Source organism: Chanos chanos, chromosome 10 (genome assembly GCF_902362185.1).
Source record: "Chanos chanos chromosome 10, fChaCha1.1, whole genome shotgun sequence".
In the NCBI taxonomy this organism is placed as follows: Eukaryota; Metazoa; Chordata; class Actinopteri; order Gonorynchiformes; family Chanidae; genus Chanos; species Chanos chanos.
In genome coordinates this window covers 39703337-39717396 of record NC_044504.1, presented here as the reverse complement: position 1 = coordinate 39717396, position 14060 = coordinate 39703337, and the positions used below count along the sequence as shown (strand labels likewise).

The 14060-nt window shown below is 47.9% G+C and overlaps 1 protein-coding gene across 5 annotated transcripts in view; it reads right to left on the bottom strand.

Annotated features, from left to right (window-relative positions):
* Positions 1-14060, bottom strand: part of nckap1 (NCK-associated protein 1) — a 35537-nt gene that overhangs the window by 11054 nt on the left and 10423 nt on the right. For all 5 annotated transcript variants that reach the window (XM_030785739.1, XM_030785738.1, XM_030785736.1 and 2 more), the window contains 15 exons: positions 13956-14012; positions 13711-13853; positions 13516-13606; positions 13281-13418; positions 12818-12866; positions 11570-11726; positions 9745-9801; positions 9562-9658; positions 9332-9438; positions 9050-9182; positions 8617-8698; positions 7715-7773; positions 3543-3688; positions 3094-3226; positions 285-404 (listed from right to left, as the gene is read on the bottom strand). In XM_030785739.1, coding sequence (XP_030641599.1) covers positions 285-404; positions 3094-3226; positions 3543-3688; positions 7715-7773; positions 8617-8698; positions 9050-9182; positions 9332-9438; positions 9562-9658; positions 9745-9801; positions 11570-11726; positions 12818-12866; positions 13281-13418; positions 13516-13606; positions 13711-13853; positions 13956-14012 — 1569 coding nt within the window. The remainder of the gene's footprint in view (positions 1-284; positions 405-3093; positions 3227-3542; positions 3689-7714; positions 7774-8616; positions 8699-9049; positions 9183-9331; positions 9439-9561; positions 9659-9744; positions 9802-11569; positions 11727-12817; positions 12867-13280; positions 13419-13515; positions 13607-13710; positions 13854-13955; positions 14013-14060) is intronic.

Sequence of the window (14060 nt, the reverse complement as noted above, 5' to 3'; positions counted from 1 at the left end):
CCACACACAGCAGTATATGAGCTTTGGTTACAGCCAAGTCCGATGGCATCGTCACGCACAGACTAAACCTCCGGTAACCAGTAACAGCAGGACAAACACTCAATTTCCAGGTGTCAGTCTATCCTCAGCAATTATATCAGCCTTTCTGTCCTCTCCGCGGTCTTACCACACGTGGCCGACGGTACGGCCAACGTCAGCGCGTGGGCAGTGACCGAGAGAAAACTCGTATACTTAAACACAGAAATGACCCATGTGCTGAGTGATGGAGGGGTCTGAAGCCTTACCTGGTCACTCAGGGTGCACTGTTCAGTGCAGATGTCAGTGATGAGGTTGCGGGCCTGCTTGGCCATCTCGTCCAGGAACATGTTGCACAGAGACAGGCTTCGATCCCCGATGTGGTGACGCTGGGGACAAACCATATGAGCGTATAAATACTGGACCTTTTCCCTTTACACTATTGAAGAGGCCTTGGCCGTGGCCAGGGTCTCTCTCCCACTGCAGAGAGAGGAGTCTGAGTTGGTCTCCATGCCATACACTCAGCATGGCTCCTGAGTGCAAACAGAGCCTGCTCCCTCAATGACTAATGCAAAACAAGTTTTCCCCTGTGTGGAAATGGGCTGCCTTTCACTTCAGTTTATGCTTCTGGAAAAGCAAACAGACGGAGGAGGCCAGTCTTCCCTCATTTGAGGGCGAAAAGATGAACAAAGGTTGTGATTTAAAGCTGCAGTAACTGAGGGAGTTTCTTCCTAAAGGCCATTGCTTCTGCACATGGATATGAGAACCAGAGCTCTGCACCACTTCCACAGCAGATTTCAATTACTGCTTTGTCATTCTCTCAACAAATACCTTTCAAATGGAATATTCTTCCCAACAACTCCAGCTTTCTCATGCGTCTGAAATTTAGGGCACAGCGCATGAAGAAGCTTGCTGAGGGGAGCAGATCCATTCAAACCCATGCCAAGATTGACCTCTGCTGAAGCTCCCAGAGCCCTCACTCTCACTATAAACCGCGGTAAAGAAGTTTTCTGTGCAGGATGGAAATATTCTTGGAAACTTTTAGTGCTTTTCCAACATAAATAAAGCTTGCAGCTGTCCAAAGCCGGGCGCAGTGGCCATAGGAAGAGGACCATTTCAGAGCCGTGCTGAGAGTAGGAGCTTTGTGTTTGAATAAGGGAAATCCAGGCCTTCTATGGCTCAATAAATCTCCTTTATTCTTCTGAGCACGCTCACACAGACGTGAGCAAAGGACCCTCTTTTGACCATCTGCACACTGGGCAGACCTCACTGGGCCACTGGACAGACCAGCTCTCACTGGGCCATTTGTTTTGGTACCGTTTGTAAACCAATTAAGAATAAAAATACAGCTTATTTACAAAGCTAAATGGATTCTGGAGGGCAAGATGTTTTACAGGAACAAACAGTAGCTGATTGCATCTGGCAAAAGTTTCAGCTGAAGGGTGAAAAGGACTGTTGATGTGAGTGTGAGAGTGTGAGTGTGTCTGCATGTAGGCATGTGTGTGTGTGTGTGTGTGTGGGAGTTTCCAGGTGTACCAAATGTACTGGTGAAGACTGGTGGCTGAATAAGCGTATGGTTCAATTACAGATATAATACATCAGTCTTTTCGGCATTTGCATTTTAGTACGCATCCTATATACGGAGCATGGCGCTTCGGGGGGGGGGGTGGGGGGGCTCCGTGCAGCACCCTCACACTGAGACCGCAGTGAGAGACACACACACACACACTCTCCTGAGCTCTCTCTCCTCTACGCTAACAGTGACCATATTCACATCTCTCTGCTAAACACACAGCGCTCTTCACTGCCCAGACTCATTCAAACGCAACAGGCTGGAATATACATACCTTTCACATTACTTCATACCACAGAACACTAAATATGTGTTTACAACAGACAAACCAGGGTGCTTAGTCTACCCACTGTGCACATTAGTACAAATTATTAGAATAAACAAAAACAGTAGCAGTGATATTAGGTATAATGAAGTACCATATTGAAAGAAACTTGAAACTTGACGCCAGCAGTGGTGTTCTGGTAACGAAAGAAAAACATTTTTGGGTGGAATACTCGGCAGGAATGGCAGATGTTCTCTCCTGCAGTATTTCACCATGACGTTTTGCTTTAAACGCTGTCCTTGACTAATCTGTGACACGACAGAAGGGAAAACATCTATGTGAAGATGGAACCAGTTAGATGTCAGGTGAGTGGACTGGTGGGACTGGTCAGAGACAGTTAGATGTAAGGTGAATGGACTGGTAGGACTGGTTAGAGACAGTTAGATGTCAGGTGAGTGGACTGGTCAGAGACAGTGAGATGTCAGGAGAGTGGACTGGTGGGACTGGTCAGAGACAGTTAGATGTAAGGTGAGTGGACTGGTAGGACTGGTTAGAGACAGTTAGATGTCAGGTGAGTGGACTGGTGGGACTGGTCAGAGACAGTCAGATGTCAAGAGAGTGGACTGGTGGGACTGGTCAGAGACAGTTAGATGTAAGGTGAGTGGACTGGTAGGACTGGTTAGAGACAGTTAGATGTAAGGTGAGTGGACTGGTGAGACTGGTCAGAGACAGTTAGATGTAAGGTGAATGGACTGGTAGGACTGGTTAGAGACAGTTAGATGTAAGGAGAGTGGACTGGTGGGACTGGTCAGAGACAGATGTAAGGTGAGTGGACTGGTAAGACTGGTTAGAGACAGTTAGATGTCAGGTGAGTGGACTGGTGGGACTGGTCAGACACAGTTAGATGTCAGGTGAGTGGACTGGTGGGACTGGTCAGAGACAGTTAGATGTAAGGTGAGTGGACTGGTAGGACTGGTTAGAGACAGTTAGATGTAAGGTGAGTGGACTGGTGGGACTGGTCAGACACAGTTAGATGTCAGGAGAGTGGACTGGTGGGACTGGTCAGAGACAGTTAGATGTAAGGTGAGTGGACTGGTAGGACTGGTCAGAGACAGATGTAAGGTGAGTGGACTGGTGGGACTGGTCAGAGACAGATGTAAGGTGAGTGGACTGGTGGGACTGGTTAGACACAGTTAGATGTAAGGTGAGTGGACTGGTCTGACTGGTCACTGGTTCTCACCTCCTCTGGGCAGAGCTCGTGGGTGCAGCTCATGAAATGAGTACAGAGCAGAGGGAAGGAGATGGAATATCGCGACTGGGAAGGCAACTCCAGACACTGCTGGAACATCTTCTCAAAGGCGCGGCTGTAAAAGCTATCAGAGTGAACACACACAGACACACACACACACACACACACAGACACAGACACACACACACACAGACACACACACACACAGACACACACACACACACACAGACACACACACACACACACAGACACAGGGAAAAATCAGAGCGGCTCGTCTGGTACATTCATATCTAATCTCTCCAAATGCCCCTGTCCTGTCTCCACTCGCCAAAACAAAGACAGTTATCTGAACAGTTACCATGGCTTTGTGCGCCGAAATAAAGGCTCCTGATTGTCATGGATTGCTTTATGGAGCAGTGGGGAGACACAGTGACTCCTACCAGAAAATGGAGAGGTCTGAGGTTTCCACCAGCATCTCCACCAGAGAATCCACCATTTTGGTGTGAAAGATGATTGTGTTCATCATCTTGCCCAGTTCCTTGTGATCCGCGATGCCCAGCGAAGCCTTGGACACACTGGTATAGGCCTGAAAACAAGACACACACGCACACACACACACAAGCCTGCGTCACTGGACACACATCAAACTGAGGCTCACCCAGGCTGTTTCTTTTGGTTATGAACTCTCATCATCTTTCAAACATCAGATTGATGGTTGACTTCATTTTCCTCCCAAAGAAACCTCAGGCAAGAGTAGCAGAGATGGGACGGGGGGGGGGGGGTGGGGGGGGGGGCAAGGGACATGGCTGGAAAATGCATCTCATCTGAAGGCGTGGCAGCCTGTGGTTTGATGCTGTACCATATCATTAGGCTGAAGAAGATTGCTCTGAAATATTCATGGACACTTGATACTGCTGAATCCAATACTATTTCCTCCCAAAACAAAGACGGGTGAACGAAGACAGTGCACAGCACTAACTCCCTTTTTAACCAAATGGGAGGAACATTAGGACTGACTTACCAAAGGCCCTGAGGAACTAACAGCCGCCATCTGAAGGGCCGAGTGTGGGAGCCCTGAGACAGCTGTGGAGGCCTGTGTGCCCAGGCTGCAGAGAGTCCGCCACAGACTATAAAAATACAGCCTGAAATGCATTTCAAAAACCATCAATCAGGCTCCTGGAATCACTGAACACCACGCAAGTGTGAGAAAACGCAGCGAAAGCATTTCCCCAAACACCATTCACTGGCTCTCATCAACTGAAGTGGTGCCAAGCCAAAGAGAGGTGTATGCCAAGGCGGGGCAGAGCGCCATAAAATGACCTTGAGCAGGTGCTCTGGTCTCCGCGCCTGCGGTCAGAGTCCAGGGCAGGACAATAAACACAGCAGAGGACATTACGGTCCAGTTTCAAGTAGGAAAGGGAAAGTATTAAAATACAGAGAAATAATTTTAGACTCCTTTTTACAGACTGCTGTTGGTGGGTTAATCGCCCATGGCAGTAAATCGTACAGCGCCGTTAGAAACACTACAGACAGCTCCGGAAAACCGGACACATGAACCGAGTGAACCGTCAAGATGTTCTCCTCCAACCCAGTGCTAATGTACGACAACAGGAATAAAGGGGCAGTGAGGGGACACCTTCACAGAAGAGCCTACATTTTCTCCAAAAAGGCTCTGAACACAAAGGACCCTTAAAGCATTTTCCTCCAGGCCTATCAGTGTTAGCGCTGACCCCAGGACAGCCAGAACCTCAGAGAGGGGGGGAGGTGTGGGCGGGGGGGGGGGGGGGGGGGTTGGCTGTCTCATCAGAACTTGAGAACTGTTGTGCAACACTTAACATTTCTGCTCTGATCCAAAAATACTGACTGAGTGGGAGAGGCCCTCTTCCTGCCTCCATAAAAACAACTACACACTCTTCTATTCCCTCTCAAACACACCAGTTTTCAGCCATGACCAAGAATTAAAGGTTCCTTCAGTTTGCTCTGACCTAACAAACAAAACCAGTCTGAACTCTGGGCCAACGAGAAAACAAACACTCCCGTTATCTGTCCACCTCTGATTTTGTGAGCGTGTGAAGGACAGAGGGCGGCAGGAAGACCGGCCGTGCGGCCAGGCTGAGAAAGGCAGGAGTTGAGAAAATAGTTGTTCAGCTGTGAGAAAACAGCTCCCATTGCACGCCTGGGAGAGCTCCTCTTCTCCCCCCGCTGAAAAACCAAATGGAGAGGAGCTCTGCGAGCAGGAGCAGTGTGTGGAGGAGCTCTGGTATCCTCCCGTGGCGGAGATCAAACAAGACTGGGACTCCCAACACACAGAGGCTCCGCTTGGGCCGACGACTGGATCTGCCCTAAGGCCGCATTTATCAACGGGTCATAGCAAGTCCGACAGAACCAGGGACTACACAGTTAACTCTGTCACTCACACACACTCACACCCTCACTTTCACACACGCATACACACACACTTTCACACTCACATTCACATAAAAATACACTCACTTTCACATAAACACTCACTCACTTTCACACACACACACACTCTTTCACAAAAACACACACATGCACACTCACTTTCACATACACGCAAGCACACTCACTTTCACATAAACACACTCATACTCACATTCACACACACACACACACACACACACAGACACTCACGGGATGCAACGGGACACGGTATGTTGCCGAACCTTTCGGTACGTCCCCCACGGTTCAATGTGCACATGTGAACCACGGTTTTACGATCTACCTGTCATTGTGCTAAGCAGCTCTAACTGCAGGCCCGCAGTACTACACGACACACCTCGTACATGACACGCCCACTATGGTTATGGCTAGGGCTGTGGTTAGGGTTACGCATAAGACGCGTCATCCTCAGGGGGTGTGCTGTGTACTAAAGTGGGCGTGTGGTAGTCTGCGAGACTGCAGACCCTTCTCTATTGCGCTGCAGATTACGCACATGCTGTGCATTCAAATCCACAGAACATCTCTGGAGCCAATCAGAACATCTCTGGAGCCAATCAGAACATCTCTGGAGCCAATCAGTGCTCTGTATGCAAATACGCGCTGGAGAAGAGAGGGGAAAACAAATATTCTCTCAGCTCCAACGTGTCGACGGCGAGTGCTGGCGAGACACAGGGAGGCAAACGTGAACGCCCACCGCCATCTTTCAAATCTACGACGGAGTGTTAGGGCCACGCTGAGGGGGAAAAAAAATCCAAGATTTCAAGAATAAGGTCATAATATTATGAGAAGAAAGTCATAACTGAGAAAAAAAAGTCATAATATTTCAAGAAAAAAGTCATAATATTACAAGAATAAAGTCATAATTTTACGAGAAAATCATGATATTACAAGGATAAAATCGTAAAATTCGAGGAAAAAAACCCATCATTTTTAGAAAAATATATTACCAGCAACCACCAAAACAGGTGAGAGGACAGCCAGTGGCAGCCTGAGCTTCTGGAAACTGCTGTGTGTATCGGGCGTCGTTATTTTTGAAACCTACTAAAGTATAACTTCCCAAGATTCTCCACGTTCTTCACTTTAACACAGGTGGCAGGCTGCTCTTCTCATATCTCCCCTCTAAAATAACACGTAGCCTAAAATAACGACTTTATTCTCGTAATATTACAACTTCTTTCTCATAAAATAACAACTTTGTTCTCGTGATATATTACGACTTCTTTCTCATAAAATGATGTCTTTATTCTTGTACAAATCAACTGTATGGGAACATTGGATTCAGCGTTCAATACAATGAGGAGGGTCAGAAGACTGTAAACAAACACAGTCCAGTCTGCAGGCCTTGCTCTCCCACTGTCAGCCCAGTCAGTCATGCTGCCATTTTTCTGAATGGAAAATTTTATTTGTCTATAGGCAAAATAAAGAGTTCATTGTCTAAAGGGTGATGTGTTTGTATTTTTTTCTTAAATAAAAAGATACTGAACCCGTACCGTTACTGTGGCCCAAAAACCATGATACGTACCGAACCGTGGGCCCACTGGACCGCTGCATCCCTCACACACACACACACACACACACACACACAAACACACACACACACAGGCGAGTTATCTTGTTGACTTGACCTGATTCAGAGCTTTGTGAGAATGGTAATGCCTGTCCCATAATGTGTCCTCCATTACAATAAATCATATTCTGAGAACTGGGAACCTACTCTGTTTTCATCACTCTGCCTCCTCCACACAAACAGGAGAAACAAGTTTGTTCATCAAAGGCATCTGTGTCTAATGACAGGGAACAGCATCTTACCACAACTCTTTCTCACATCAGCCGGGCCCATGTCTCTCTCTCTCACACACACACACACACACACATAGTCACACACACACAGTCACACACACACACACAGTCACACACACATAGACACACACACACACACACACAGCTCTGGCAAGTAGGAGACAGGTTCTTGAGCCTAACAGATCTGCTTGGCTGGTACAGGGGCAGCAGGACATGAGAGTAAGATAATAGGGTGTAATGATGTATGATGGGGAGGAAGCTGACACACATGACCCAGGTCACATGACCCAGGTCTCCAGTCCCAGAGCCGTCTCTCAGCCCTGCTCCAGTTTCCCTCAGCACCTCTTACCTGTAACCTGAACCAGTCCAGCCTCATGCCCCGGAAATCAAACACCTCTCCGTCTTCCACTGTCGAAAAACCACACACACACACACACACACACACACAAACCATTTCATTTAGCCATGGGATCATTTTCATCTGGGACAGCCGTGGCTCATCTCTGAGACCAAACGGTTATTACAACACAGCTTTATGATACATTACATCGCATTACATTACAGCACATTACATTAGCACAAAGAAGAAGAGCCAACAGAACAAAGGACAGTGAGAGACACTCAGCAGAGAGTAAGGCTGAGTATTCTAACCACCTCGACATGACAGACATCAAAGCCCAGGGCAGTGTGTGTTTGTGAGTGTTTCTGCTGGGTGAGATAAGCTGAATAAGTGCTGTGAGTGTGTGAAGGAGAGGAGAGAGGAGAGGAAGGGAGAGGAGAGGAGAGGAGAGGAGAGGAGAGGAGAGGAGAGGAGAGGAGAGGAGAGGGAGAGGAGGGGAGAGGAGAGGGAGAGGAGGGGAGAGGAGAGGGAGATAGAGAGGGGAGTAGAGGAGAGAGGAGAGGGAGAGGAGGGGAGGGGAGAGGAGAGGAGAGGGAGATAGAGAGGGGAGTAGAGGAGAGAGGAGAGCAGAGGGAGAGGGACAGGGAGAGGGAGAGGGGAGTAGAGGAGAGAGGAGAGGGAGAGGAGGGGAGAGTTGAGGTGAGGAGAGGTGAGGAAAAGGAGAGGAGAGGTGAGGAGAGGTGAGGAGAGAGGAGAGGAGAGGAGAGGGAGAGGGGAGTAGAGGAGAGAGGAGAGGGAGAGGAGGGGAGAGGAGAGGAGAGGAGAAGGAGAGGAGAGTAGAGGAGAGAGTAGAGGAGAGGTGAGGAGAAGGAGAGGAGAGGGGAGAGGAGAGGAGAGGAGAGGCTGTAAACCTTGTTTGACGCTCAGAGAAGTCATGGTGTTGACAAAGGAGGACATGATGATGGACTCGTCCTCTGGACACACGGAGAGATTCTGAGGACAGAGAGGAAAACACTGGTTAAACAGGACAGAGCACCCTGGCTTACAGAAATGATCTTTTCTCTCAGGGTGCTGCGAAAACAACAAAGAGAGAAATGTGGAAATACTTGGACTCCATCTAGTGGTCAGGTTTAGTGTTGACACTGTTGTCTACAGTACATTTCTTATTCATAAGCTCAGTGATGAAACATCAGAGGGACAAGAACACTGTGTTTAACAACCTTCAGTGATTTAACTGTCTGATCCCTCCTTCACTCAGAGTACACGGACAAACCCCACTCCCCTCTGACCGTGTGTGTGTGTGTGTGTCCACTGATCCAAGTGAAGATGTCATGAGAGTCTCACCTGGACCAGTTCGTTGAGGACGACAGCGTCAAAGCCAGAGAGATACTGGACATAGTATCTCTGCATCACAGGCCCGTACTTCCTTACATGGGCTCGCAGTTCCTCCATGTAGAAGATTAACTCTGCAATGTGCCTGACAAACAAACACACACACATAGACCTCACTGGACGTTTCCTGCTCATGATTAATGTGGACTAGCCACACACAGTGACAAAGGCACTGGTGAGAGACACAGGCTGGCAGTGATCCACGGAACTGTATGTCTGAGAGATGACTCTTACTTGTCTATGAAATCGTCTGTGCTTTTCTTCTGGATGTTATCAGCATGTCGCAACAGCCAAATAATCTCATCCCGTGCGAAGGACAGGGCCATGAAGACAAACAGAGCCTGTCAAACAGACACAACCATTAATCCCTCAGACGGCTCTGAACATCTCCCAACGCTGCTCATTTACACTGAACATCTCCCAACGCGGCTCATTTCTGCTGAGAAGACTTAGCACGGCTGTACCTTAGGGCCCAGCAGTCCAGGCTGGTCTGCCAACACCGTGGCCAGCTCCTTCAGGGCAGACCTCAGGAACTTACGCCGCTCTCTGTGCAGTGAACCCCTGCAGTACCCAGTAAGACTGTATTAGTGTCAAACATAACACATAAAGCCAACCCAGTGGTTAAGATCCTCAGGATATGTACTTACGCATGGGAAAGGGCCGATTCTTTGCACTCGCGGATGTCATTGACACGTTTATTATAACTGTAAGAAAAGAGTGGAGAGCATTAAGGTAAGGTAAGGGTGGAGTGGAGAGTGTTAAGGTGAGGTAAAGGTGGAGTGGAGAGTGTTAAGGTAAGGTAAAGGTGGAGTGGAGAGCGTTAAGGTGAGGTAAAGGTGGAGTGGAGAGTGTTAAGGTAAGGTAAAGGTGGAGTGGAGAGCGTTAAGGTGAGGTAAAGGTGGAGTGGAGAGCATTAAGGTGAGGTAAAGGTGGAGTGGAGAGTGTTAAGGTAAGGTAAAGGTGGAGTGGAGAGTGTTAAGGTGAGGTAAAGGTGGAATGGAGAGTGTTAAGATAAGATAAAGGTGGAGTGGAGAGCGTTAAGGTAAAGGTGGAGTGGAGAGTGTTAAGGTAAGGTAAAGGTGGAGTGGAGAGTGTTAAGGTAAGGTAAGGGTGGAGTGGAGAGTGTTAAGTTAAGGTAAAGGTGGAGTGGAGAGCGTTAAGGTAAGGTAAAGGTGGAGTGGAGAGTGTTAAGGTGAGGTAAAGGTGGAATGGAGAGTGTTAAGATAAGATAAAGGTGGAGTGGAGAGCGTTAAGGCAAAGGTGGAGTGGAGAGTGTTAAGGTAAGGTAAAGGTGGAGTGGAGAGCGTTAAGGTGAGGTAAAGGTGGAGTGGAGAGCGTTAAGGTAAGGTAAAGGTGGAGTGGAGAGTGTTAAGGTGAGGTAAAGGTGGAGTGGAGAGTGTTAAGGTAAGGTAAAGGTGGAGTGGAGAGTGTTAAGGTGAGGTAAAGGTGGAGTGGAGAGTGTTAAGATAAGATAAAGGTGGAGTGGAGAGCGTTAAGGTAAAGGTGGAGTGGAGAGTGTTAAGATAAGATAAAGGTGGAGTGGAGAGCGTTAAGGTGAGGTAAAGGTGGAGTGGAGAGCGTTAAGGTAAAGGTGGAGTGGAGAGTGTTAAGGTGAGGTAAAGGTGGAGTGGAGAGCGTTAAGGTGAGGTAAAGGTGGAGTGGAGAGCGTTAAGGTAAGGTAAAGGTGGAGTGGAGAGTGTTAAGGTGAGGTAAAGGTGGAGTGGAGAGTGTTAAGGTAAGGTAAGGGTGGAGTGGAGAGCGTTAAGGTAAGGTAAAGGTGGAGTGGAGAGCGTTAAGGTAAGGTAAAGGTGGAGTGGAGAGTGTTAAGGTGAGGTAAAGGTGGAATGGAGAGTGTTAAGATAAGATAAAGGTGGAGTGGAGAGCGTTAAGGTAAAGGTGGAGTGGAGAGTGTTAAGGTAAGGTAAAGGTGGAGTGGAGAGTGTTAAGGTGAGGTAAAGGTGGAGTGGAGAGCGTTAAGGTAAGGTAAAGGTGGAGTGGAGAGTGTTAAGATAAAGGTGGAGTGGAGAGCGTTAAGGTAAAGGTGGAGTGGAGAGTGTTAAGGTGAGGTAAAGGTGGAGTGGAGAGCGTTAAGGTGAGGTAAAGGTGGAGTGGAGAGTGTTAAGATAAAGGTGGAGTGGAGAGCGTTAAGGTAAAGGTGGAGTGGAGAGTGTTAAGGTGAGGTAAAGGTGGAGTGGAGAGCGTTAAGGTGAGGTAAAGGTGGAGTGGAGAGCGTTAAGGTGAGGTAAAGGTGGAGTGGAGAGTGTTAAGGTAAAGGTGGAGTGGAGAGCGTTAAGGTAAAGGTGGAGTGGAGAGTGTTAAGGTGAGGTAAAGGTGGAGTGGAGAGCGTTAAGGTGAGGTAAAGGTGGAGTGGAGAGCGTTAAGGTAAGGTAATGTAGGATAATGTTGGTGATGTAACACAGAGAGGTCTCTCTCTGCTACTCTGTCAGGTGTATAGGTGAGAGAAGGTCTTACCCACGGATGTTGACAAACAGGTCCTCAGCAGCCTTATGGAAGTGGAAGACCTCATCTCTGAAGAGGCAGAGACATGAGCTGCTCTGCAGAGCCAACTTCCACAGGCTGAGGGCTGCAGGGTCGCTATTCAGGGCCGTATGACACAGGATGAACCCGACTGACATACAGCACAGAGACAGAGACACACAGTGCAGAGACAAACAGCACAAATACAGAGACACACAGTGCAGAGACAAACAGCACAAATACAGAGACACATAGCACAGAGACACACAGCACAAATACAGACACACGGCACAGACAAACACAGCACAAATACAGACACATAGCACAGAGACACACAGCACAAATACAGAGACACAGCACAGAGACACACAGTGCAGAGACACACAGCACAAATACAGACACGCATAGTACAGAGACACACGGCACAAATACAGACACATAGCACAGAGACAGAGACACACAGCACAAATACAGAGACACAGCACAGAGACAGAGACACACAGCGCGGAGACACACAGAACAAATACAGAGACACAGCACAGAGACAAACAGCACAAATACAGACACATAGCACAGAGACACACAGCACAAATACAGACACACGGCACAGAGACACACAGCACAGAGACACACAGCACAAATACAGACACATAGCACAGAGACACACAGCACAAATACAGACACATAGCACAGAGACACACAGCACAAATACAGACACATAGCACAGAGACACACAGCACAAATACAGACACATAGCACAGAGACAGAGACACACAGCGCAGAGACAGAGACACACAGCACAGAGACACACAGTAGAGAGACATGGCACAGAGACAGGGAGACACAGCGCAAATACAGAGACACACAGCACAGAGAGAGAGTTAGACATCAAGACACAGCACAGACACACACAGAGACACGCACAGAGACACAGAGAGTGAGAGAGAGAGAGAGACTCACTGACTCACTATAAAAATCAGTACTGGGTTACAGACAAGGAACCAAGTGCTAAAAGAAGACTGCTTACAAATCCTCCTTCAATTCTAATATTCAGTTGTTTTAAAAAAGGTGAGAGAGCTGAACAGCTCTGCTCTCTTTCTGTGCCCCTGATCCCAACTGAACTGGATTCATACACAACCTCAATGTCCATGTCACGTTTCAAAGAGGAGATCAAAGAGGGAATCATAATCCTTTCATATATGCACTGATCTTCTATTATAGTATTACACACGACACACTTACAAACAATCCACTTCTCCATGGTGTCCAGGGACAGGTATTCACAGGGCATCTGAAATGCAATGGGATCAGGCTTCATCAGCTTATGCAAAGACAGCCATTCAATGCCATATTCTCCCACATGGGTAGAATATGTTCCCATATTTTAAATAGAGCCTCGATTTCATTATCAAACACAGCTAGTAGTAGTCATTGATGAAAGCACTTCAAATAACCAAGACAGTAAGCCCAGGCCAGCCCAAGTGTCTGATCTGTAGCCCCAATGTCACTCACAGTTTTACAGTGATGATGGACTCACCGTGTCAGACTGGGCGGGGTTTTACCGTGAGGGAGGATTCACTGTGTCAGACTGGGCAGGGTTTTACCGTGAAGGAGGACTCACCGTGTCAGACCGGGCAGGGTTTTACCGTGAAGGAGGACTCACCGTGTCAGACCGGGCAGGGTTTTACCGTGAAGGAGGACTCACCGTGTCAGACTGGGCTGGGTTGAGCATGGTACTGGGGGCACTGATTAGACTCAGCAGCTGAGCGTTCCTCCACTGGTCAGCAGACAGGTTGCGTCGAGGGTAGACCATCTGTAGTGAGACCAGGGCGTCTGACAGAGACTGCAGAAGACAGAAGAGAGAGGATCCTTCAGCTCTGATGCAGGTTAGACAGGTGGCTAACAGTTCTAATGGGGTGCTGAGTATGTGATGCAGTCACCTTCCCATGGGGGACAAATTCTTCCATCATCTTTTTCAACGGATTCTCATAGTCCACAATCATTTGGCCCAGTCTGGGATACTCACGGTCACTAGAACGGGGAGTGTCAGAGAGACATGCGTTAAATCCCGTTTTACTGGGTCAGAGAGCAGTATGAGTTCACCACAGAGCATGAGCGAAGCTTTATTCAGTTACCTAGAGCCGTGTGTCATTTCATGAGCGTAATTATAAAGTCCAATAATGGCTTTGCGTTCTTCAATTCGAGACAGCAATATCATCAGTGTAGTGTAGGTGACCACTAGGTCCAGGTAGTTCCTCGTTAAATCAAAATTTACAGTCTAAAACCAGAGAAACAACAGAGTGAGCCGTGACATAAATACAGACACAAATAACCATATGGCAAATGATGAGTGTAAGTGTATTAGTGGTCTTCAGCTTACAATGTCAAAGAAAACCTGGCATGCATCGATAGTGTTCAACAGTTCACAAACATGGTCCTACAGGAAGAGAAGGAAAAATACGACGAGTTTGGTGTGAACAATTTG